At 44.4% G+C, this 25,726-nt stretch overlaps 2 protein-coding genes across 4 annotated transcripts in view; one reads left to right on the forward strand and one right to left on the reverse strand.

The window, feature by feature from the left end:
* Window positions 1-25,726, reverse strand: part of RPL18A (ribosomal protein L18a) — a 220,411-nt gene that overhangs the window by 110,640 nt on the left and 84,045 nt on the right. The window lies entirely within an intron of this gene.
* RASSF3 (Ras association domain family member 3) overlaps window positions 8,253-25,726 on the forward strand; it is a 49,833-nt gene continuing 32,359 nt past the window's right edge. The window contains 1 exon segment of the mRNA XM_035544138.2: window positions 8,253-8,521. Within this exon segment, the coding sequence (XP_035400031.1) occupies window positions 8,393-8,521 (129 nt within the window). The 5' untranslated portion in view covers window positions 8,253-8,392.

Consider the following 25,726-nt stretch of genomic DNA (forward strand, 5'->3'; position numbering starts at 1 on the left):
TTTTTCTTTGCTTTCGATTCTGGCCAACTTGCCTATTTCTAACTTTTGTTTCTTAATGGTCCCTGAACTCCTTCCTGTCTCTTGCACGAGGGGAGGAAGAGCATGACAGCAACGGTGGGAATCAGGAAGCTCTTAGGCTGGAGAACGGGACATGAACCAAATGTGAAAGGCGAGATTTAGCTAAAAAAAAGCCCTATCTAGGGCACGTTGTTCAAAGGTGGTCACATCCTCCTGAAAATGTGAAAAATGTTAATCTTGTGCAGCACTGCAGAAGTATAAGGGGAAAAATAATAATTACCTTGCACTAGCAGCTGGCAGCTCCTCTGCTGCCTGCTGGGCTGGTGGCTGGCGAGCAGGCACGGGGGAGACCCGATGTGTCCCCAGTGCTTTGGCTGGCTGGGCACACGTGGGGCTCTGTGCTGAGGCTGGATTTGACCAGCATTTCAGCAGCAAGCTTCCAGATCTGTTGCCCTGTCAAGCAACACTGGGATGTTTGTCCCGATGGATGGTTGTCAGGAAGATCTAGAAAGTCCTCAACTTGGGGGGACAGTTTCTAGGGAGTTTCTACTCTCTGTCACATTCAGACGTGCTATTAAACAGAGTAAAATGACATTTCTTAGACAGGATGACAGGCCAGCTTCTTGTTCTTTGTCTAGGAAATGACTATGTGGACTCGATTCCCTGATCAGAAGGCCCCTGCCCCCAGCGACTTACCCGTTAGGGGACAGATGCGGGGAGTCGGGTTGCAGCTACAGTGCATTAGGCCTCACATTTTCGTGGTATTCACAAACATGTTGAGCTTCCACAGTTGTGGTTTCTATACTTAAAACAGAAGGTCCTAGTTAATTTTACTGCCCCAAGTATTTTTACATACTGTTAACAATTAGGAAGAAAATTAAAAGTCGGAGAATGCCTGTTTTCTGTGCACTTTATTATAGAATATTTCCTTAATACTACATTTTCTCATATAGCAGCTCTACCGCTTACCCTGGCAAGGCCTTGGTGCTTACAAGGAATTAGACGGCAGTGCTCCCAGGCCTCTAAGCTTCCTTTATGCCAGCCTTTACTTATACTTGTGTCTGACTACTCACACCAATGGGACGGTGCGAGCGAGGATGAATTCTTCACCTGTTTATTGAGCCAGGGCTTTTAGACCACACCTGGATGTTGACAGACTTGTGACCTGACACTGCTAGGGCTGGCTACAGCTGAAGCTAAGAAGCCCATTGCTGCAGGGAACAGGCTGCCAGATGTAATACCACGGCTCTCAGCTCTCAGCTTTCCCTGGTATTGGCACGTCTACTGATCTGTCCATGCCACAGAAATCTGGCCTTGGGAAGGGGAGTGAGGGGGATGGCAAGACTCACTCCCTGACATTCACACAGCTCTTTGAAACCCTCTGATTGAACATGTGACAGACATATGAAATATTTGTTCTTCATTTGTAGTGTGAGATCTACCCTTTTATATCTGCGACAAGAAAGTGCCTGTATGATAACGCTTTTTATAGTCAACAGAAGAGTAAGAAAGGAAAATTGCTAGCAAATGTCTCTGTTTTGGAGAGCACTTCTGCCTAACAGGGACGCATGTAGCCTGTAAGTAAAATGCACACAAGTACAGTTGATAATTGCTTTATGAGCCCCATCCAAATCCCCTCAAAGGCCACGTGAGCCTTTCGATGGCTGCCCACAGCAGTGTCTTCAAATGGCAGAAATACCCCCAAGTGAAGGTTGTACTTCTAGTCTTGTACTGGATGATCCTTCGTCATCTCGCTAAGCTGGATCAGAGACATTCACATCTCTCTGAGATGAAAAGAGTTAATTCTCGAATATTCTGGGAAACCGTCAAACTCTAACCAGGGGATGATGGTAATCCCAAAACTGTCAGGAAGGGAGTAGGTTTCTCTCTATAGCTTTACATTGCCATCAGAAGTCCCCAGTCCTCCAATTTAAAATGTCCATGTTTAAAATCATGAGTAGCTCCGTTGCTTTCAGTAAGACTGTGCGTGTGGGTAGGTGGCCACATGTTTGCAGCATCGTAAAAGAAGACGACGAGCACAATCTCCTTTTTCCGCTCCCTTTTTATCTCCCTTCAAAAGAGTGTGAAGTCTGACTGCTCCCAGCACAAAGCCAAGATGGGATGGGGGGGAGCTTGCTCTGGGCTCTGTTATCTCGTGACTGGTTTAAGCGAGAGAGATCAAGACCAAGATCTGGTGCATGACTGTAAGTGTGTGAACATGTAAGCATGGAAGAGATCACACGGGTTATTTTTAGTTTCCAGGTATCCCTTCATTTTGAGGACTTTGATGAAAGAGTTGCACTAAGGGGACCTACAGGTTGGGCAGAACTAAGCATTTTGAGAGCTGCAAAAGGATTCCTGATAACGCTGCCTACGGTTGTATCTGTCCATGGCAGATGCACATCCCCACCACATTTCTTCACAAGGCAGCAGAGGGAGGCTGCTGAACTGGTTCCTGCTTGTTTTCAGCCTGCACTCATGCGCCTGTGTGGCTGGAATGCCCTTGTTTGAATTAGCAAGTCACCAAGTATGAATCAAAGTGTAATTGTCATTGCTGCCTGTGGTACTAAACAGACCTGAGCTATTAATTCAAGACAAATGGGAGAAATGAGTAAACAGAAAGTTTACTGGTCTGTGGAAACTACAGGCCTGAGTGGATGCTCTGTGCTGGTTATATTTCAACTTTATTGCTTTGCTTTGATCATTTGAAATTACCACTGTTTTCAGCTGGAATTTAGGCAAACTAAAACCACATGATTTCTGAATTAATTATTCTGATTTTAAAAGGGTATTCTGTTACAAACTGTACTTCTTCCTCTGCGACTTGTCTTTGCATTGTTTTTGCTATACAAACAATTTGCATAATGAATATCATGGAATAATTATATTTTGCTACAAAAATGTTACAGATAAGCCAAATTCAAAACATTGTTAGGTAGGAACTCTTTGATTTCAGTCCTAAAGCATATTTGAAGCTTTAGTATGTCCCACAGGGACTAATCATAGGTAAAGCTATGTGCGTGGTCAAGCCTTTACAGGATCAGGACCAGCACTTGCAAAGACATGTGAAAACAGAAAATGAGAGGGGAAGAGAGAACCACAGGACTCTAGATGTGACCAAAAGGGTTCCTGTAGCAGCCAGGAGCTAGAGGCATCTTGCAAATTCATGGCAATTATAATTACAAATATTGCACAGGTCATTAATGGAAATCTTCCTGGAAAACACTGGTGATAGCAGAAAAGGTAAATATAATGCAATCTGTAATCTTTCTGCAATCTGCAGAAAGCAGAAAAGGAGGCAATCTGGCTCCTCCCTTGCCACTGAAGCTGAATCCAGCCTGGCCACGAGACTTGCCAAGCCATCGGCTTTTTTACTGACACTGAGGTCACATATTAGTACTTTATAGGCTAACAGATTTTGAAAATATTTGAAAATTTGGCATATTCTTAATTCCTTATTGTCCTCTGGCCAAGAAAAAACAAATGAGAAGCTCTTGAGATCTCTGCACTACTGTTTGTATTTTAATAGAAAAGCAGCGTGAAATGTTACAGGACTCTCCAAGCCCATGCTCTATCTTGCTTTTAGCTTTCCTGCTGCTTTGACACATTGCCTTTTGAAACAGCCTGGCCAAAATCTGGTGAAAAGACCAAGGCTTGTGTACAGACAGGATCATTTTGGGCCCTGGCAGCCACAGCAGCCGTAGCAGCAGAGCGAATGTTTGCTAAATTTCCCATTTTAATGAGCTCTCCGAGTTTCTAAGTCAGAGGGCTGAGGGGATGTTTTAGAAACATGTAAACATCATGCAGTCACTGATGGAGTTAATGTAAACTCTATAGCATGTTTTATCAGTTGTCCTGTTGTTTAGTCTGGGAAAGAGGAGAATGGGGGAACAATGAGAGACCTCAAATACCCAAAAGGTTGCTATAAAAACAGTGATGGATTGCTCTCTCTCTCTCTCTCTTGTTAACGATTTAAATAAGATGTTGAGATAGTTTTTCTAACTCCAATAGGTAGGTAAAAAACTCTGGGACGGATGACCTACAAGGGAGACGTTACACCACCATGCTGTGTTTGAAGAATGGCTTAGCCAAGGTCTGCAGGGATGCGGCAAAGACCTTGCTTCTTTCTTAGAGCAGGGGTTGAATTTACTGAACTTCCCCTTGTAATCCTGTTCAATCATACTTCCCTACAGTATTGTGATCACTCTCATACAGTGACATTTTAATGAAAATAAATAAATGAAGCTGCGAAACCTTGTGACGCAGTCCACCTTTATAAAATTCAGTATCTGCTTCTAAGGGTTATTTCAGCTGTGGTGGTGGAAAGTCCTAATCCTTGCCAAATTAATAAAATTATTCACACCCGTTTTGCCATTTAGGAAGCTTAGTTTTAATTTCCAATTTCTGGAAGCTATACCCGACGTTTCATTTCTTTAAACCGACTCTCCAAAACTACGGAGTATCTTAAAGCTGAATTTTATCCTTGAATGTAGTAGTGATATTAAATATTGTTTTTCCTCTTACATAACAAATAATTGTTTATCACTCAGGTTATACTTGCCTGTGATTGCTTTTTGTTAATATTTTATTCACATGAATCGTGTTTTGGAACACAGAGTGCCCATTACTATTTTTGGTTGTATTACTTGAGTCACCACTTTCAAGTGGCTTGAATGGGCTAGAGTTTAAAAACATTCTGACATTCAATCTGCGTCACCAAGCTTTGTTAAATAAACAAAAACGTTTTGTCTTGTTTTCTTCACAGGTGCATCTGTAGCACAGCTTGCTACTTGAACTTCATTGTTCATTTCAATAAAAAGCATCTTCATCTTCTTACCAGCTGCCTTTGTGATCATATGGTAGCTGATTGCCAGCTTAATTTCTCACTCAGTTGAGTTATTTCTTGGAATGAGTGATCGAGAGCTTCATAGTGCTTGTCTGTGTTTTAAATCTCTCTCCTGTGCCACATTTCTTGGCTTTTAACTTCATTATTTTTACCTAATGCTTCATTAATTCTCCTGAAGAACAAGTATGCATTCAGAAACCTTCTTACTAACTTTATCTTGAGACCTGGCCATCTTTGTTCACAACATGCAGCGTTATTTCTTTGGTTGACTATTTAAGAGGCCTGTCAGAGGGGAAGGAAAATAATCCAAGGCTGGTAGTCTAGAGGTTTCCGTGCAGCACCTAATAAGCAAACAAAGAGCCTTGGAAGAATCATACCTAAGTAAGATCAAGAAATCCTTTTGAGAAAGTGGAAAAGTACTCATCTGGGGAGAGACCTTAAAAAATGGACCGAGTAGCCTCGGAACAGTAAAATCCGTGGGGGAAGTGTAACCATGCATCAGGGTGTTACATGGCCTTCGAGTCCCACCAGCAGAAGACAGAGCCCCCTCCAGCCCCCAGTTAGAGAGCCTTGATGCTTAACATCTACCCAGTCCATGCTGCAATGTAGAAGGATATAACCATGGAGAGATGGAAGCTGAAAGGAAATGCCCAAGGAGGACTTATTTCTTCTTTTAAAGCTTCAGGAAGTTTTAGTGGGTATATGGCATTGACTATATTGTAGGTGGTGTTTAGAGTGGCCCAGGCAGTAGTATATCAAGTGACAACATATTGTTGTGCTTTAGGAGGACAATCTGTGCTTGTTGGTGCTGTTCTAAATAAAACATAGGCCTGATAAATTAGGAGATTTTATCTGAACTTCATTAAGCTGAATTACTGTCCTAGTAATGCAGTCTGTGGGGTCGTATTTATGCTTCTGTATGTTGAGTCTTTTAGTTCTGACTAGAAAGTACTATACTGAAATGACAGTTCTGCAAACTGAGAACACCTACATTAGTTTAAAATTCATTACAAGAAATATACCTGTACAGCAGAATAGGGAAACCAATTAATTTTTAAGTAGCGGTCTTGCAAATACTTGATAGGATTTGCATAAATTATTGCAAGCACCAAGCAACTCAAATTTGAAAGGCATCGGTTCTGCTTGGACCTTCATATAAATTCTTTGATTCAGTGTCACATCTGAAAAAAAAATAAGAGGACGCTGTCAAAATTAGTAGGCTTAAAAACTGAACTCTATTTGAGGAGTGAATTCATACAGGAAGATATATCAAAAAAGAGCTTATATGTTTTTTCCCCCATCAGTTTTCATTGCAGCTGGAGAAAACTGCACTGTAAATCTTTCAGTGTCATCAACAGAAACAATACTTCACAGACAAGGTGAATGTCATGCCCTGCTGCCCGAGAACATATAAATTGGAGCCCAGGACTTGCAACTGATACTGCACAGATGGACTGAAGCTCCCTTGCGGCAGCTTATTGTCTCAACAGCCCTTTTTTCGAGCTCGATGGTCCACCCACACACGATGGGTTTTGAGGCGGTGGCTAAGCAAACAGGCTATGCACACAATGCCTTTTGTTGCTGGGGTGTCTGTCAAGTGTGCCAGTGGATAACACTTAAAAACACCTTTGTAGATGGAAACACAGAAATCCCGTTCTGCAGTGCACCCAACTCACTTAAAACCTTCACCTTGATCATGATCATAGTTAGGGGCCTTACACCCCAAAGCTCTGAAAACTGGGGTCAGTGGGTTTTGGACAGGTTCAGAGGCAAGTCCAGCAGATCCCTAGTGGGACTGCCTTTTGGCATGGGTATGGTCTCAGCAAGCCAGATAGCACAAAGCTCATTTGTTTAAAGCAAGCATTTTAATACCAGTTGCATTCAAGTAACTTGGCATTCAACTCAAAGCTATCTTGAATACCGTGGAGCTTTCCAGTGCCAACAAGCAGGCTCAAGATCTGACACATTCACATCTACACTGTTAAACTTAATTAGTTGTTTTTAAAAGCTGTGCTACATTCTAATATGCTAGATGCCAAACTCAATACAAAGACCAATCCAAGCTGACGAGAAAGTAAGGATTCATCACCCCCAGCCAGACTAACTGCTTTTAGTGCTGGGTGTGAGTTGTTTTGCTGGTGCTGAGGTGACTTGATCGATGTGTATGGCGTAACAGTGTGGGAAGAGCACCTAACTAACCCTGTTCCCACTGAGAGCAGGGACAGGATCAGCCGCATGCAGCTGGTGGGGAGTTTGAGAAGGGCTAGCGAGATGGGGACAGGGGAAGAGGGAAAGGAGCCGTCAGCCGACGGCATCCCAGCCGCATCCATGGCCAAGTGCTGAGGCCACGCGAGCTGAAGCGCTAGCGCAGACCAGGGCTTGGCAAACACGCACTTTCACACCTGTTTAAACTAACCCAAGACTGCAATGCTGCCAAAAGGTGCAGCCTGCCCTGCCTCGGTTGCAGACCCTGCTCCGGGCCATGCTCATGACTCACGTCCCCCCATGGGATCACCAGCACAGGGCAGGCACCGGGACCTCAGGGCCGAGGGCCTGCAGGAAAGGCAAGCCTGCTTTTTTGGGCAGCTGCGCGGACTTAGGAAGCCGTACCTTAAAGCCAGTATCCTGTCTCTGACAGCGACCAGCGCTAGATAAATTAATGGAAGATATGAGAAACCCTGAAACAGGTAATTACGGAGCGACGTGGCCTTCGGGCATTGTCTGCCCCTTCCCCCTGCCAGTAACCGAGCTTGATTTATGCCCTGCACCATCCCAGAACTCCTGTGTTTTTAAACATGTTTTCCAGCCGCGGTTCTGGATATTCCTGCCATCCCCACACTTATCTCATCTCTGCCGAGTCTTCACAGGCATCGCTCCTCATCGCGTCCCGGGGCGATGCATTCCTCCTGCCAAAGGTCTGTGGGCCCATCCCTGCCGCCCGCAGCACCGCTCGGGGTTACCGCTGCTCAAGCACCGCTTGCAAAGTCTGAACTCAAATTTCACCAGGGGAATAAAGCAAGAAAGGCAATTATTCAGCAATTATTTATTACACAGCTCCGTTTATTACACTGCGATTAAGACGCTGGGGGCCGAGAAGAGCTTGGGTGATGGTGGCGGGGCTTCAGCTGCCTCCAGCCCGCTCCTGGGCTCTCGCCTCACTCCGGCCTCGCCGCTTTGAGGCCCCAACCTCCGGCCCCGAGCACCGGCCCTTGCCGGAGCCCCCCGGAGCCAGGCGGAGCCCCCAGGGGCCGCAGGGCCGGCCGGGAGGAGGCGCCGCCGGCTGGCGGGGCGCGGAGCGGCGCTGCCCCGCGGAAACTTGTACTGCAGGAAGGGAGGGAGAGGCCTCCACGGCGGCTCCTCCTCCTCCTCCTCCTCCTCCTCCTCCTCCTCCTGCTCCCCGGGCCCGGCGGCGCTGGGAGAGGAGCGGCAGCGGCGGGGCCCCATGCGGCGGCCGGCACGGCGCTCTCCGCCGCCGGGCCCCAGCACCACCACCACCACCACCAGCAGCGGTACCGGCGGCAGCCGCCGATGACCTGGAGCAGCAGCATGAGCAGCGGCTACAGCAGCCTGGAGGAGGAGGAGTCCGAGGAGTTCTTCTTCACCGCCCGCACCTCCTTCTTCAGGAGGCCGCCGGGCAAGACCCGCGCCGCCCCGCAAGTAAGTGCCGGGCTCCGCCGCGCCGCCTCCAGCCTCCACGTGGCCGCCGCGGCCCCGGGAGGCGGCGGAAAACGCCGGCCCTTTCCCTGCCCGCCGTGCTGGCGGCTCGGAGCTGCCCTTCCCTTCGTGTCCGTGGCGGTTTCGGGAGGCTGGCAGCCTCTCCTGCTGGCGGGGAAGGGCCCCCGCCGCGTTGGAGTGTCTCGGTTTAAGCGTCCGGGCTCCGCAGATGGGCAGCGAGGGGTCTTTGAAGTGAAGAAGTGATTAAAAGCTGAACAAAAAAAAAACTTCAGAACTTTTCGGTGGTCGGTGTTGAAACTGTAGGGGAGGACCTGTAGGGCTGTAGGCGGGGTGAGCTGCTGGTGCGCTGGGCAGGAGCAGAACTCGCTTCAGGAGCACAAAATGGGTCGGGCTCCTGTCAGGGAGCGGTAGCGAAACCAGCTGCGGTAAACCTGGTGCTTTTGTAGCTAAAACAGCCCTGCCCCTCTCACTTTTCTCTTCCCTAAGCACAGGATCCCGTTCTGGAGATGGGCTTGGTGTTCAGAAACTGCAAGCTATCGAGCCAGTGCTCTGTATGCTGGCACTCCTTCCCCTGCTCCTACCGTGGGCTGTGACCTCTGTCTGATCGGCATTTATTTCCCTGTACAAACTCCGTGTTTGTTTTCCTCACTGCGTTGGTCTACAACCATGGAGACTTCGTTATAAACTTCCTTCCATAAGCCTGGATAGCTCGGTTCCCTCTGGTCAACCCATGGGGCTTGTCAAGACTCTTTGTTGCCCCCAGCCCTTCCTCTAGGTTATGTTGTGCTGCAGAAAGCCAACCTTAGTTTTTGTTTCTCCGAGGTTCTCCGACTTATTCCCCATTTGTGATTTGCTTAAAACTTAAGCCCTCTGGCCAGCCCCCAGGAAACTCTTGCTCCCATTCAAGGAAGTGCACGGAGCTTTCTTGAGCTTTAGTTCCCTTTGCAGAGTTTGGCAGAGAGCCTGGGCACACCCTCTGCCTACACCTGAGCCGGGCGCCTTGTGCAAACAGACAGGGGCCAGAGCTTTACCAGATGGGTGCTGCCTCCCCAGGACGTTTCTCACTGCAGCCTTCCTCGAGGCCGTCTCTTTCTCATCCATTTTGATTTTCAGCTTCCTGTGAATCCCGGTGACTGGAAGCTGGCAAGTCCTGCAGAGCATCCTTGAACTCCATCTTCTGATCTGGTTGGCCATGGTTGGCCAGCACCTGGCCCATGTAGAATCACAGAATGGTTTGGGTTGGAAGGAACCTTAAAGCCCACCCAGCTCCAACCCCCTGCCGTGGGCAGGGACACCTCCCACCAGACCAGGTTGCCCAAAGCCCCATCCAGCCTGGCCTTGAGCACCTCCAAGGGATGGGGCATCCACAGCTGCTCTGGGCAGCCTGTGCCAGCGCCTCACCACCCTCTGAGTAAAGAATTCCTTCCTAAAATCTGATCTAAATCTCCCCTCTTTTAGTTTAAAACCATTAGCCCTTGTAAAAAGTCTTTCTCCATCCTTCTTATAAGTCCACACTAATTATTAAAAGGCTGCAGTAAAGTTTCCTCTGCTTGTAGAGGAAGACCACAGTGTCTCATTACTGTGCAAACAGATAGCTAGCTGCTGCCATATTTCGTGTGGTTGTTGTACAATGGGATGTGATGGGGCCCAGGTCTTGGTTCAGATCCTAAAACATACTCGTGTCTTTGCTTTGTAATGCTGTGACACGAGTTGTCTTACTAAACACGAGTTAGGTAAGCGGTGGATTGTGCAAACACGTAAATCGCCGTGTGTGATGTTAACGTTCCCAGTCAAGGGGGATGGAAAAAACTAAAATTTGATATTCTGCTCCAGTAATGTTTCCCAAAAGAATACTGTGGTAAGATGCTGCGGGGTATGTGTTTAAGTACATATTGGGTAGCCTGGAACAAATTCATCCATATTGCTGACTATGCAGCGTCAGAAACGCTCAGCTAAATGTTTCTAGTCATAAAGTTATTGCCGGTTGTGCTGCGCTGCTGAGTTACAGAAGAAAGAAAAAATCCCCCAAACAATGCTGAATGTAGATTTCAACAGTCATGTGGCCAGTAAGAGTGAGTTTCCCCTTCCAGCAATAACAATCATAATAAGGCTCTTTGTATGTATGAGGATGTTACTTTTGGTTTGTATTTGAGGTTTAGTCAAAAAATGCATACTATGTCCCCTTGAGCAAAGAGAAAAGAGGGGAGCTATTAGTTATTGTTTCTGTGTCTTTCTCAACCACACAGATACCAAGTTTTGCAGGCTGGTTTTTTTTTCTTTTTTCCTGCAGAAGACAAAGTGGTGGCAATTACTTTATCCTTCTCTGTCTTATATCCCTCTTTCCCCTTTTCTAAAAGGGGAAAAAATTGGTTACAACTTACATCTTGTGGCTGTGCCTGTGGAAAAACATGCTGGTAGCTTTTGGACTTGTTTCGTAAAGATGTCCAAAGAAAAGAAGAGAAAAAAAGAAATTAAGTAGCTCTGTGAAATTTTCGTCTTCCATTTAATGGGGCGGGCTGGTCTTACTTACGTACTGCAGTTTCTACAGCTGAGACAAGATGAGTGGATTGATACCAATTCTGATGTAAATATCTTGTAATAGTGCCTTTGGGCTTTGCCAAAGAAGCCTAATCTTCTGCAGGGTGTTGAAAGATTTGTCTCTTCCTCTCTCTCCACCACTTTTGAAAAGAGGGAAGCATGAAAATCATTGTGGTGTGACACAATCATGACAGGCAGCGTGGTGTTTTGGGGCTGAGGTGTGCTGTTTGCTGTCCTCTCTTGCTGAATTCTGTTTTATTGGCAGTTCAGTGGGTCCAGTGGACTCACACACCTCCTCAAATCTTTTTTCTTTGTTTCCAGGACAAATTAGGGTTAGGAATCCCACGTTTGTAGCCTCATCCAGTTAAAGACACAGACTTGAAACAGATTGATCTCAAACTTGAATTACCATGTCTGTATCACCTCAAATACAAGTGACTTTTTCCCTTTCCCAATAAAAATCTCCTTTGAACGTGTAACCCTGGCAATAGGTGACTTGTACGTACTCCATCCCTGCCCCTTCCTTCTGCCAGTGAAACGTGTGGGAGGAAAGAAGTAAATGAAATCTGGGGTTCATTAGGCAAGAGGCTCAACACAAATTTTCTAATACAAATGATGAGGTCGATGCAGGAAAATTTTGTGAAAGGAAAATTAAGCAAGCAGTACTTCAAGCTGAGGGCAAAGTGCCTAAAGCGCAGGTTGCTCTGTGGCATCCCTGGAAGTTTAGTTTTATTTAAGGTTTGTTGTACCTTCTGTGGCTGTTGTAAATTTAAGCATTGGAGGCTGGATTAGCTCAGCATGGCCCCGTTTCATGTTTGCAGTGACTCATTTACTAAATGAGAAAGGAGGAACTGCAAATGTTTTTGACCTGCTAGTGACTATTCCTGTGAGGTAAAGTTAGCCATGCGCATGGGCTGCAGCAAGATCAGACCCGTGCTTCTGTATGATCAGGCCTTTGGAAATGGTCCATTCCCTCTAGAGAAAATACCAAAAGAAGATGTTTTGCAAACTTCTGAAAGCTGACCCCTTTCTCTCCTCCCGCCCACCCCCATCCTTTCAGGAAAAGTGAAAACAGTTCAGCCTGCCCCTGCAAGCCCTGCCATGTGCTGGAGGGAAACGCATCTTCCTGCCTGCCTTTTCGGCACTTCCCTTCCACATGCCAGTTCCCCATGCTCTCCCACTTTGAGTAGTGTTGATGCAAGTCCTCGCAATACTTCCCCTCCTTTCTTATGAAGCTTGGGGGCTTTTCAGGCGATGCCCAGAGCATCTGGGTTAGTTCCCAGCCATGCTGAGCTCCTGTCTTCCATCCAGGTCACAGAAATACCCGAGGACACCCCAGGTGAGAGCTCTGTGCCCTTACTCGTGTGAGAAAGGACATGATGGCACTTTGGGAAACGCTGCTTCGGGAACAGGCAGTGCTGTGAAGGTCGTGGGCCCTCAGTTGTTAGAAGAGGGCAAATCCTGAGGCATCCGAATCCCGAATGGTTTTCACGCAGAACATGAGAGCTCTGCTTGAAGTCTAATGTAAAATAGCTTGGAGATGCACAGTTTGGCCCCTGAAAGCTGCTATTCTCTTTAATTTAAAAAAAAAAAAAAAGAAAGAAAAACTTTGTTGTTCATCATGCTGTGTTTTTCACCATTTCGGACAGGTCTCTAGAAGCGTTTGCAAGAAAAATGTAATGTCTTCTCATGGCGGTTTCCAGAAATGCACACTTTCCTCCTGCTCCTCAGACCATGCTGCTTGCCTCGTGTTCAGCACTGGTCCTTCCCCTTTTGAAGTCCAATTTCTCCTCTCTCTTCCCCTTTCTGCTCTGGGTTTTTACAGTTTATATACCTTCTTCTTGGTTCCTTCCCCTGCACCCACGTCTGGTGCTGCTCATTTTAATGCGCTGCCCCCTGCCTTGCCGGAGTTGTCTGTGTTTCAGTGGGATTTGCAGGTGTGGTGATGAGGGTGGGACAGGAAATTAATAAAAAAGCTGGAAACGGGAGCTGGATATAAACGGGCAGAGGGAATGTGAAGGGAGAGCAAGAGGCAGTGGGTGAAAGTCCTGTCCCTGCGAGCCCAGCACGGCGACTCCGCTGTCGGATGAGGAGGTTTGCATTTTGTTCTGGGTGAGCTTGTGTCCGTGTGAAAAGCTAGGCCAACGTCTGGGTCCAGAAACCCCTTTTTTAGGTCTGTCCTATGTGAAGTTGTACAATGGCTTGAGGCATTTCATTGAGAAGAATAGAGGCAAAAGCATGCTATTTTGGAAGAAATCGGTTAAATGCTGTTTGTAACTGCTCAAGTGCAGTTAGGATAGTTTTGTGTTACCGATGTCCATTATTAATACGTTTCATCTTGTTTGGCCATTACAACTCTTTCTGGGTTTCCTTTCCGTAGCATTCCCCAGGGAAAATGGCTCTCCTGACGACCAGAAAAAACGAGCTTTCTAATTATAGGCTTTGTTCGGAGCCAAAAAGGTTGGGGTTGTGTTTGACGCATAGTCATGAAGCTTGTTTAAAAAATAAAGCTAAAAATATCCAGTAATGTGTTTCATTCTTCTTATTTTTTTAATCCGTTTGGCAGTCAGTGGATATTATGGGATAAACATTGTCGCAGCTAAAATACTTGAAAGTTAAGGCTGGGAGGAATGAGCAGGGTAGAGATTGTGTCTGCTTTAAGGCTACGTCACTGTCAGAGTAAACTCTCAGTCCCTGCTTTGTTCCTGTGAACTGCTAACACGAAAATTAAGATACAAGTTTGGGAGAGATGGCTTGACGTGCTGTACTGTCCCCGGAGGAGTTAAAGTCACTGAAACATCTCACGAGTTGAGGAATTTCAGTGTCCCCTGTACAGCAACACCAGCAGGTATTGTTCAGGCTAGGTGGCTCTTTTCACTTTTTTTTTCAGTCTGTTGTATTAACACTGTGTTAGGCACATCTCAAGCAGTTTCTTCTCTGCCAACATAAGGTTTTGGAGCACCAGCAATCTGCTGCCGGCTTAGTTGCTGACATTCATTTGAATATCACCAGATAAACATGAGAATTTTTTGTCAATGTCTTTGGGGAAAAAAAGCCTGTGATTCACCAGAGTTTTGGAGGGCAGCAGCTACGTATGGATGCTTGGAGATTCAAGTTTCAGAAATGTAATTGAGTTTGGGTTAAAACTGAGGCTTTATTTAAGAGCAGAACTGCTGGAGCTTTGAACTTCCACTGACGTCAGGAAGTATGGGGACCTGTATACCTTATGGCCCGGAATATTTAGATTTCGGCTTGTTTAGACATACGAATGGATGCGCAAGATGCAAGGAATTTTGTTTAAATTGGGGAGTCTGGTGAATGCAGGGAAATGCTCTGCAGAGCAACTGAGCTCAGGATCATCTGAATACAGTAAGTAGATTAAAAACAAAACAACCAGCAGTTATTTAAGGAAGGAAAGAGAAGATTTGGTACCTCGTTTTTGTAACTTTTTATTTCAGCTGTAGACTTGTGTATAAGAAAAATATCAGAATAACCAAAGAGGTACTTAGTGGCTAATATTTAGCCACTGCAAGAGCAAAAATATGAAGAATAAATGAAGTAAAACTGGATACTGCATTTTGTCACTTGTGTAAAATGGCAGTGGCACCAGTGTTGGATTAACAGCTCTGAGTAAACCGATTAACAGAGGATTTCAGATGAAGCAATAGATCTGTAATGCAGCATTTGCCAGTGACAATATACTTGTGAACCAAGCCAAGCAACGTAAGTGTCAGGAAGAGATAAATCAGAGTGACAAATCTCCGTAGTTAAACTCTCCCCTTACTGACAGGCAGCTGAGTCTCTGCTGACTTCAGCAGGATGTGCCCGTCAGGCCAGGACTGTTCAATGCATGCTGCACTTTTCCTCCCAGGTAGACATAGTGGTGTTTTAAAATATGTATAGATATATTTACATACAAACAGCACTTACTATTTAATATATTTATTATAAAATATGTAATATTTATAATGTATAGTATATGATATATATAACATATACACACATAATACATATTTTATATTTCTGCACACACAGAGACGGTTCTGTACCTTTTGAGACCAACCTTCAGGAAAGGTCTTAAAACCAGCGTATCCCACGGACTTCAGGGGAACGCCCTGGTGTGACTAAAGCTAGCCCAGCGTGCTTTCATCCAGTCCAGTCTCAGCACAGCACTTGCCTAACTGCACCATTGTCATGGCTTTGTATTTGCTTGGGTGCCTGTAATAAAGCACGCACACTTCTGTAGGCAGGTATGAATTGACTCGGGATGAGTAATTGCTCCTTTCATTTTGTTTTTCTTTGGCGTACTCGCTCTTCTGTAAGGTTGATGAAATACTGCAGACAGTTTTGAGGAGAGCACTTCCTATGTGGACGTACATTTGGCTATGTAAAGTAGCCACATGTGATTTATATAGCAATTAAGATCATTTTCTAGTTATTCATCCGTGTGTGTGCTGGAGAGGAATTTGTGTTCCCTTGCACAGAGGAATGTGTGCTGTGCTGAAAATAATAGTAAAAGCAGCAGTGGTTCCTCTCCCTCTTAGAGGAAGCCTCAAGTGGCAGCGTTGCTTACCTGGGAGTGCCGACCGCGTGGTGTTATTCACTGCTTGGTCTTGCTCTTCACATAGCAAATGCTGACGACTGCAGACTAAGTAATTGTGAAAAACGGTGTTTGCAGGTGCATTTCTTTCAGACATTATATACAGTAAGAGAGTAGAAAATCATTGGCTCTCTGTTCAGGGGCAAATTACAAAGTAAGTTTATTGTCTGTAATCTTTTATAGTCGTCCCTGTTGTCCACAGTTAGGGTTGCTTTTCTTGTGCTCGATCCTAGGTGTGTTCAAGCACTTGGATGCACGGTCTGACCGTGCTGTACGTTTCCCCATAATACAGCCCCCCTGGTTTCTATTTGCAGTACCCTATCAATGTGGCCTCTTTAAAGCCAGATTAGTAACGACAAAAACTGAAGATCAAATTCTGCTCTGGCTGGGGATGATACGTTGCTTAATAACTAAGTAAGTGCTTAATCTTATTTTCAGTGAAGCAGAGGGTGTCACGATTTGGCTTGTCCCTTTTGAAGACAAGTTTGCTATGGCATTTGCCATATGGCATTTGCTAATGCTGCAAAAGTAGCTTAACACCTTTATTGATGGATCATAACCTTTATTGTAGAGACCTTCCTCTCAGTCACTTCCTATAGATAGTTGTGCTTAGGATCACACTAGCCTGCCAGCTTGGAAGAGTTTGGTTTAGAAGTTTAATTTTTTATTATTATTTCTTTTTACTGGCTTCCTCTCTGCTGAAGAATTCTGCTCACCGAGAGCAAAACATGCTGACCTTGCTGTTTGGTCCACCGGTGGCTTGATTTAGTGGGTTTGCTTATAGATACAGCAGCTGAGATTGTGAAGTCTTTTTGTTCTGAGCTAATCACTTAATTGCAAAGTATCTTTGCGGTTCATCTGAGAAGCATCTGGAAAAGCTGTGTGAACTCTAGCAACTACGCTAGGGATTTCAGCGTGACCCAGTGCTTATATATTCAGAAGCTGCCATATTCTTTGGCTCTACTTAAAAGAGTAAAAGTGTGGTGGTTGCGTGTTGTGTGATGGGAGAAGTGACCTGCGTTGTTTGTCCAGTGCCTGAAATGAGGAAGGTCAAAGCCCAATGCCGTTGAAATCAGCATAAGTCAGCGGAACTTTTTTTGTGACAGATGTAATTTGAACTATTATATTTTGATTTTTTAATAGGTTATTATTGAAATGTGCAAGGATTCTGTAGCATAGCCGTAGACAGGTATGTCTCTTGTTACACTTTATGAAGTTAATGATAAATTTTTCTTTTGTGATACAGCACAGGGGCAACATGTTAACATGGGTGGTGCTCGCCAAAACTGCTGAAATCCTCCGTGAAGTGTGGACCTGGCAGTTTCGCCCTTGCAGCTGGAGGCTGGAGATGGGCTAAGTTCATATTGTTCATGGTTCATATTTGATGGCTAAGGAGTGGGGGAGGAAGGAGACTTTTGCCTGAAAGACTCACTCTGTTTGTTGTAGGATGATAAATAGAAATGCTTACCTGCTGCTGAAAGCAAATTGGGGCAAATGGACAATTTAATCAAAAGTTCTTGCTCGGAGCGGCTGCTCCATCACGTATGCAAAGGCTGGCACGGGAAGAACACCAAACTCACGGTCATGGGGGCATCGCTTGTGCAGGCAGCCTGGTGTGAGCAGTGGTCAGACTGCCATGTAATCCACAGAAGATAACTTAGAAATGAGAACTTAATCTTTCATTAAAGAAATCTTCCTCTTGTCATGATGCTTCCAGCTTGCGTGGCGTCTTACTTAGCACTGCATTGCTTTTCCTACGTGAACTGTACCCTTGTAACTCAAACCTTGTTTTCTGTGTTTAAAAATATAAGGCTTTGTGAGTGGATCTGGATGTGAAATGTAATGGAAAGGACAGTTTGTAGTTCCTGCATGAGTTAGCAGGCCAGGTTAAAATAACCCAGATATTTAACTTGGAATTCAGGGGTCTTCCATTTCTTGACTTCAGAGCACACCTTTTTTCCATTCGAAGAATATGCAGTGTGGAGTGATGACTAATGACAGGAGCCTTAATCAACTCTTTATGTAATGAAAACCATTTAACTGCTGTTACAGATCGTGATAAGTGGATCTCGGGATAGGAGAGGAAGGGTTCACAGTAGCTAGAAAAGGTATTCCCATGGAGTTGGACCATTGCAGAGTTCAAAGACTGGACCACCTTTTTATGTTTCCTAATAAGATTTAGTTATTTCCATGGGAAAGTGACTCTTAGAATACCGTTGTATTGCTTTAGCTATCGTTTGATTCAGCAAAGTGGTAAGAGACTAACTTACGTACATATGGCAGTGTGAGGAGATACCACAACTGCATTTTTCTATTCCCACTGAATCTAAAGTTGAATGAATTACATAAAGAAAGAATTGCCTTGCCTAAGTTTCTTTCTTAGGGCTTCATGACTGACAGTATAAAAAGAATTATTCCTCTACATAATGCACTGATCTTTATTTTTTTTCTTTCTTCAAGGTCCTGGCCATGTGAAAACCTGTTTTATTCTTTTGGGTACAACCTACTTTACTTTCCCTTTTCCCTTTAGTCTGAGACTTACTTGCACTGCTGTGGTTTGTACCAGCATTGCTGACAAATCTAAATACCTTCTCTCAACATTCCCTATCTCATCTGCTAAGTATTGCTTTGGGTCTGATTTGGCCTTCATGGGAACAAGTTTGTTTTCATAGAATTTGAAAAACGGTATTAGTGTTCAGCTGACCATGTCATCCACTCTTCTGAACTTTTACTGGTCCCTGGTTTGTGTAGGAAGTATGTTACAGCTTTTCAAAGAGAATACTATTGGCAAAATAAAATACAACTTATCTAAAACCACCGTTTTTTAATTAAAGTGAACTAAAGAAAATATTTTCTACAAGATTTTATATTCTGTACTGTAGTTTAATTTTTTTTTCTTGCGAAAACAGTGTATTATTAAAAAATAGAAAAAATCAAGAGAATGCCCTCATCACTAGATCAAGCCTGTGTGCAAGGGGGCTTCTCGAGGTGGATTTCGCTGTGGGATCTCAGGTTTTTTGTCACCCTGGTTCTGAATTCTTGATTTTCTGTAAAACGAAGCAGACAGCTGATGTACTTAGCATGGTGAGACCTTAAATTCTGGATTAGGTTTGGTGCTAATTAGCCAGCACATGGTATAGGCAGTTCCGCCCATCTTAAGCCTGATACAGCATGCAAGTTATCCTAACTAAACTCCAGATATTTAGGCACAGAGGAAAACTACTGACGCTTCTTAAGTCATTGGATGTCAAATAGAAGGTGGCTTGGACGCTCGAAGAGCACATTGCATCAGGATTTTCTCTTTCGTTTGTTAAATCACAGGGCATTTGTGGTTGCCTTGATATTGTGACAGCAGGTTTGTTATAACATACAGAGAAAATAATGCCTGCAATACACCTTTCTCAAGTTCTGATTGGGAATTAAGTTGTCTGTTAAACAATGACCACATAGAAATGCCCAGCTGTCAGAAAATCAAGCAAGTTCTTGTGAAACATAGCAGGTGGTGCAGTGCAAGTCAGTTTGACTTCTCTTTGATCACAGAATCACAATGAGCTTCCTTGGGAGGCTAATCCCATGCTTTGTCACAAAATGCTTTGTGCTCACCTGTGTCCAGGATGAATTCGTGAACTGGGTTTTCAGTCGATGAAGTTGTTGGCAGCACCCTGTTGTTTTGGCTCACTCCTGTTGGGAGTCTTTGGTTTGTTCTCCAGCTGCCATGGCTGGGTGTCCTAATGGCAACAGTGAGCATGAAAGCCTCTGCGCAGGAGCATTGCTCCTGCTGAGTTGAATTCTAGGGAAAACTTAATTTTCTCCCCATAATGGGTTACCCTGAAACAGGTCATTCCTCTTGCCGGACTGTTTTGGCAAAGACCTTTAACGTGGCGATCACAGGAAGACTTCTGGCATTTCAGATACCCAGTCTGTTGTTCCATTGTTTCTCCCAAGCAAGACTGAGAGTGTTAAGATGTGCCTTGGTAGGAATAGCAAAGGTTTTAATTAAGTCACAAGTCATTGCAATGGAACAGAAATTACAAAATGCCTTTAGTCGCTTTCTAGTTGCCCTCTGCTTATAGCGTGTGTCCGCCTAGTTAGGGAAATATATTTATTACAATATAATTAGATATGATTAATTATGTCACGGGTTATTTTGTTTTATGGAGAGAGTTGGTGGGTTTGTCTAAGTTGACAGCTGCTTTTGATTCGGTTACATGTTCACATGATATGAAGCTTATCTCAAGATGGGCGAACATGATTGTTTCTACTGTGCTAGAAGGTGGATATTACATGCAGTGAAACTTCAAAGCAGTTTCTGGTGCTCTGAACTTTAAAACTCACAGCTGATTTAATTAAAAAAAATAATCAAAAGCAACATCTTTCCCCACCCACTAAAACAGACCCCAAGTATTCTTCAAAGCATATTTGATTTTAATGATTTGGTGATTTCTTCCCCGAGGCGTTTTTGAAGTTCCGGTTACCACTGGAAGATGAAGATGCAGTTTTGAGCTGTGAAGATAATAGGCCTTTAGTGAAGTAGGCGTTTGCCTCTTAAGATGGTAAAATGACATGTTCTGTGAAAATAGAAATAGCCATGTATTTCTAATGTATATTATATATATATAAAATCATACACCCGGTGATTTTTCCTGTAAGAGCCGAAGTTGATGTCAAACTCCTTTGTTATTCATAACTCAAAATAGCTCCTGAAGCAGCTTGGTGAAGCCCATGCTTAAAGATGCTAGTATGAGACTCTTTCCCCCTGCCTCAAAATTTAATCAGGGATCTTTGTTAAAATGAGCTTGGTTTTAGCTAGGCTTTTATGGCTACTGGCAGAAAAATCGTGTAATATGTCACACAGCTTTTACTGCACTATCCAGTTGTGAAAACATTACAGGAGGAACTTAGGATAGGTGCTCCATGATGTATGTCTGGATTTAACATCTCGCTCATACAAGTAATAACCAATATGTTTTCATCTCGAGAGATGGATATGGAAGATACAGGAGAAAAACAAACATCTTCTGCAGGTGTTTCACATTTGGTGGTAACTGGCAGAAACAAAAGGCAGCAGAGTGACATTAATTATTTTAAGGATTATTACAGTAGTAGTGTTGGTACTAGCACTAGCATTTCATTATCTTGTGGGCGTGAAGCGTTACGGCATGGTAAGTGCAGTCAGTAGAAATGCAGTGCCTTTCCCTGGATTTGGGAAATAACTTTTGGGAATAACTTTGGGAAATAACTGCTTGTTTGGGTGCTTCTGGAGATCTTTTCTCAATCTTCCCCATCCTGTCAGTATATGCTGCTAAATGATACAGCCTTCCTAGAGAAATCCAAAAGTTGACCTGACTGTTGCCAATACTTAAAAGGTAAGCAAAAAAAAATTGAAATATGGTGGCAAAGCCCTACTGAAACTCTGAGCCAGAATGAGATCCCGCATTCTTTCAAACACGTACCAAGACATACTTCCCTGGGTAGCGCTTGTTCTGTTCTCTCTTCTTCACACAGTCCGTGTAGGGTTTTATGGCTTGTTATGCATTTGCACAAAGAAGTCTTCCAACTCTGACTGCTGGTCAGCACAGGTTATCTGTAATTCACTATATAGTATTTTCTTTCTAGTTTATCAGCTCTAGTTTTGTTGAAACATACATATACAAAATGTTTCAGTAAAACTTGGTACTCTTCTTTTTTGGGGCATTTTGTAAAGGGTGCTAAGTACTGCCAATTCTCCGGTCTCCAAGATTCACCCCATGAACCAAGAAGAACAAATGATGTCTCACAGGATGGAACGTGGAAGTATTATCATGGAGCAGTTCATCCTACTTCCGCTGATTGTGTCCTGTAACACCTCAACAACACACCCAAAATGTGGCAGGTCTCGGGTTGTGTTTTAGAGCGTGGCTGCCATCACTCGGGCAGAGGGTGTGGTTTCACTGCAGCTTTAGCTTAATTAAGTTAGTTTTAAGCCAAATGCCTTCCTCGAACCAGCTCTCTGTGTGGTTGCACGAGGAGCAGCACTGGTGCAAGAGCGGGTGCAGGAATGTGCAGGTGGGGAGGCTGGCAGTGAGGGTGGGACCTCGGGAAGCACTGTCTGGGCTTGGCTTGCCTCATGGAGCTGTGCTTTGGGATCCCCCAGAGGAAGAGCCTCAGCAGAAGGCACAGGCAAGACGTGCCTTGGAGCGTTGGGGCAGATTTCTTAACTGGATGTTCGGTAGAAATGCTTCAGGTAAGCAGCAGGTAGAAAAGTCTGTTTGTTTGTTTTGAATGAATAGGAGATACTGCAAGGGGGTAAGCAAGGAGAAAGCAGTAGAATTTACTGAATGGGAAAAAATGGCTTGTGCTTTAGTCTGTGATGAAGTAGGGCACCAAATAGGGTTGCAATGTAAAGCATGGATTTCCTTGCAGATTTCTGATTTTAGAAATAAATGTATTTGGGTATTTCTAGCTCTTCATATTTTCTGTGGCTTTGGAATCCTCTCCTAATTGTTCCCTATAACAGGTTTTACAGGCCAGTTCATCCATTTAAGGAGTAAAGTTGAGGGCACTGTTTTAAATGTACTAAAATACATTTTAAATGTTATGCAACACCAAAAGGTGGCTTTTTATTGCGCAGCGCTCTTCTGTACCTTGAATAACTTCAGTATCAAGCAATTATTTTTTTTCCCCACTGCAAACACAAAACTATTAGTGAAAATTGAGTCTCCTAGTCTTCTTCTGCCTTTGAAAACTTCAGGTAGGTTCCCTTGCTTGTCAGTTTTGGGAGGTTGGCAGGGCTTTTTTGATCTGCTTGACAAAAGTATCATCAGTATCTGTTTTCATGCCAATTCATAAAAAGTTACACAGCTGAAACTGTCTGCCTGTGGTAATTATTACAGTAATCAACTTGGTGCCATGATTTTACTGTCTTATTTTGGACTTTATTGGTTATGGCACGACAATTAGTGGTGTTTTTACAAGCATAAATATAGCATTTTGGCAGCATTTTGGCACATCACTACTGCTTCAGGAATAAAAAAGTGTCTTTTCCTGAATGAAAGATGTAAGAGAAATGCGAATGAAAAAGAAGCTACAGGGAGAGGAGAGGAAGCTCCTCTGGGCCAGAGGTCCTGCTCTCCTGTCGGACCACTGTTAGGGGAGAAGACTGGCTGTGTAAACCTCTGCCTTTCTCTAAACACAATATTTGAGCCTGTTGACCCCGACTGTTTAATCATTTATTTTGCTCATCTCAAAAGGGAGAGCATCACTTGATGAGCTTCTGGTCAAGCTGTAAGGCAACATCGCCACTTGTTTTTTCATTATTTTTTTTTTCCTGGAAGACTGAAGATGAAAACTAGGACAGGACTCAGATGAGTAAGGCATGAATATTGTCAGGATCATGGGAAATATCATAGCTGTATATACTACCAGTGTAAGAATAATACCAAGTTTAAAAAAACACACCAAGTGGTACCTCATTATTTCACAGATTAGATCTAGTTTCTTACTTTGGTTGTTTTTATTGTACGAGACATGAGATGTTCCCTCCCTTCCTTGTTCTCTTAGATCTTTCTTTGACAAATGCGTGAGTCTGCCCCAGGTACTTTGTTAAAACAAACAGGGAGCAAGTACGGACTGCTACCAGCGGACTGGGTGACACCGGCAGGAACAGAAGGACCAAGCCCTGACTGACACCGCTGAGACATGAGAGCATTTGGCAGTTTGAAGGCAGTCTCTTTCTTAATAGTCTCTGAACTCAGCCCCATAGATGAATTTAATTGTGAAGGCCCTGGTGTTTTATTGAGAGCTGAGAAATGGGGCAAGGATCATCATCAGCCATCAGGCTGTAAGAGCACGTGAGTGTCTAGCCTGTGGGGACAGACGGCGTGTCCCGGTCAGGGCGAGGACACCGGGGGAAATGGTCTGGCCTTTGTCTTTTCCTTCCTCCTTGTCCTGGTTCAAAGCTCTACTCGGTGCAGTGACGATGTGAGGAGTTAAAACACCCGCTCTGGGCAAAGGGGACAATATGAGCAGAGGGGATGTGAGCAGAGGGGATGCAGCCTGGAGCCCACCCGTGGCTGCCTGGCGCAGCCTCCCCTCACAGGGCCTCTTGCCCTGAGCCGCGTGCATCCTGCCAACATCAACGAAGGGAGAGGCCGGCAGGGGATGTTCTGCCATGGCTTTGAGGGAAAGGCTGCTCTCCCTGCTCTTTGGAGGGCTCTGGTGTGCTGTGAGAGCGAGCTGTCTGGGGTGAGACCCATGGGTGGGTGAAGGATGGAGCCGGTTGTATAGGTTGGGCTAGCGGTGCAGAGAGCCGAGCAGGCAGGACGCAGGGCCCTGTCTGTGTGGTGAGAGGAGGCCTAGGAGCTGAGCAGCAGCCAGAAGGGTGGCTTTGGGAGCTCCTGCTGGCAGCTGGAGTGGAGGTTTGTCTGGAAACTGGACGCTGTGGGCCATCAGCCTCATCCGGGCTGGTGTCTGGATGGAGGTGGTGGTTTGGTGAGAGCTCTGAAGGGGAGCAGGGAAGTCAAATGGTGACCTGATGTGGTGGGAATGCTGAGCCTGTTCTACACAAGCAGCAGCGTGTACGAGACCAGCTTATATATGGGGAAAGGTGTGGTGGTGTGGTTTTGTTTTTTGTCATCTTTTCCTCCACTGCCTGTTTTGTTTTCTTTCCCTCTCAGGACTGGCTGGACTGGCTTTGAGCTGATACCATCATTTCAACCTTTATTATTTTGTTCTTTGAAATCTCTGTCTTCATGGCTGTGATGCCTGAAGAGGTCACAAAAAAAAAACAACCAACACTCATTGCACACAAATACTTTTCAAATGGTATTTACTAATACCACTAACCAGACGTTTACTAAGCAAGCCTGTTCATAAACAACGATATGTTGGGTAATTATTAACTGTAAATCCCTCATTTTGACTGCTTGTCTGTGATGCTTGAAGATTGTTGCTGATAATGGACAGGTTGTTAAAATATTTGCCCATGCTGAAGTGTAGCAACCCTTGTCTGATGCTAGTCCCTTGACTATATTTGAAGGATGTAAGGAATATTCTTCAGAGCTTAGATGGGGTTTCACAGAGACCTTGGAGTGCCTGTTATCAGAGTACGGCTAGGCTGGAACCCAGCTGCTTTTCTCCAGCAGCCTTCAGGGTGCTTTGGCTGTCCTCTGCAGAACTTGTTGGAAAGGAAGTGTAGAAAGCAGGACTTTTTTTCCTTTGAGTTAACCCAACAGAGTACCTTATGTATAGCAGTATTTAAAACTTGGATGTTGACATCCAATGATACTGTGTGAAAGTGAGAGATGTTTGTAAAGCTGCTGTCCACTAACTGCACTTTTGTATTGCTTGTTTGCCAGTTAAAAAAAGAAAATAAAGTGCATCGTTTAACTTCTGGCTATACAGGCAAACACAGACCAGTTGCATGGAAGTGTTTGCTCTGGCACCCTCCATTGCTTATGAGAGTCTTTGCTTATGACCTGAATTCTGGGAAGGTGTCCAAGCCTTAGGCAGGCTGAAGTGCTTATCTCTTGAGCTTTTTTTTATTATTCTGCGCAACTGAATACACAGACCTACTTAGCAAATGCCCATGCAATCATAGCTCTGTGTCCCGTTTCAAATTCTCTCTTCTTCTGTGCTGCAAAAGATATGCAATTAAAACTAAAGCTCTGCTTTCAAGGAGGTCTTGTTCTTCAGTTCCTGTTGGTTCTTTTGCCTCGAACCTTGATGGTGTCTTTTTTTTTTCTTCTGTTTCAAGTGTTCTATGTTAATTATACGACTTGCTCATTTTTGAGGTGACCTGTCATCTTATATTGGTCTCTGGGAGGGGAAAATTAATTCACTGAACAAAATGAATTGTTTTCTGTTTTTATTTGAATACTTCCACAATTTGCAAAGGTGTGTGAGGCACGTTTGTTCTTTTGTGTCCACGTTACTGATGTAACAATAGTCTTTTACAATAAGCTGCTAAGAGTGGTGTTTCTGACCATCTGAAATTCTCTTTTTCTAGCAATAACAAAATCATTTGATGTAACAGATCTGTGGTGTATATGGAGAGTCCTTGGTTAATGCCT

This window comes from Cygnus atratus, chromosome 1, assembly GCF_013377495.2.
Source record: "Cygnus atratus isolate AKBS03 ecotype Queensland, Australia chromosome 1, CAtr_DNAZoo_HiC_assembly, whole genome shotgun sequence".
Taxonomy (NCBI): domain Eukaryota; kingdom Metazoa; phylum Chordata; class Aves; order Anseriformes; family Anatidae; genus Cygnus; species Cygnus atratus.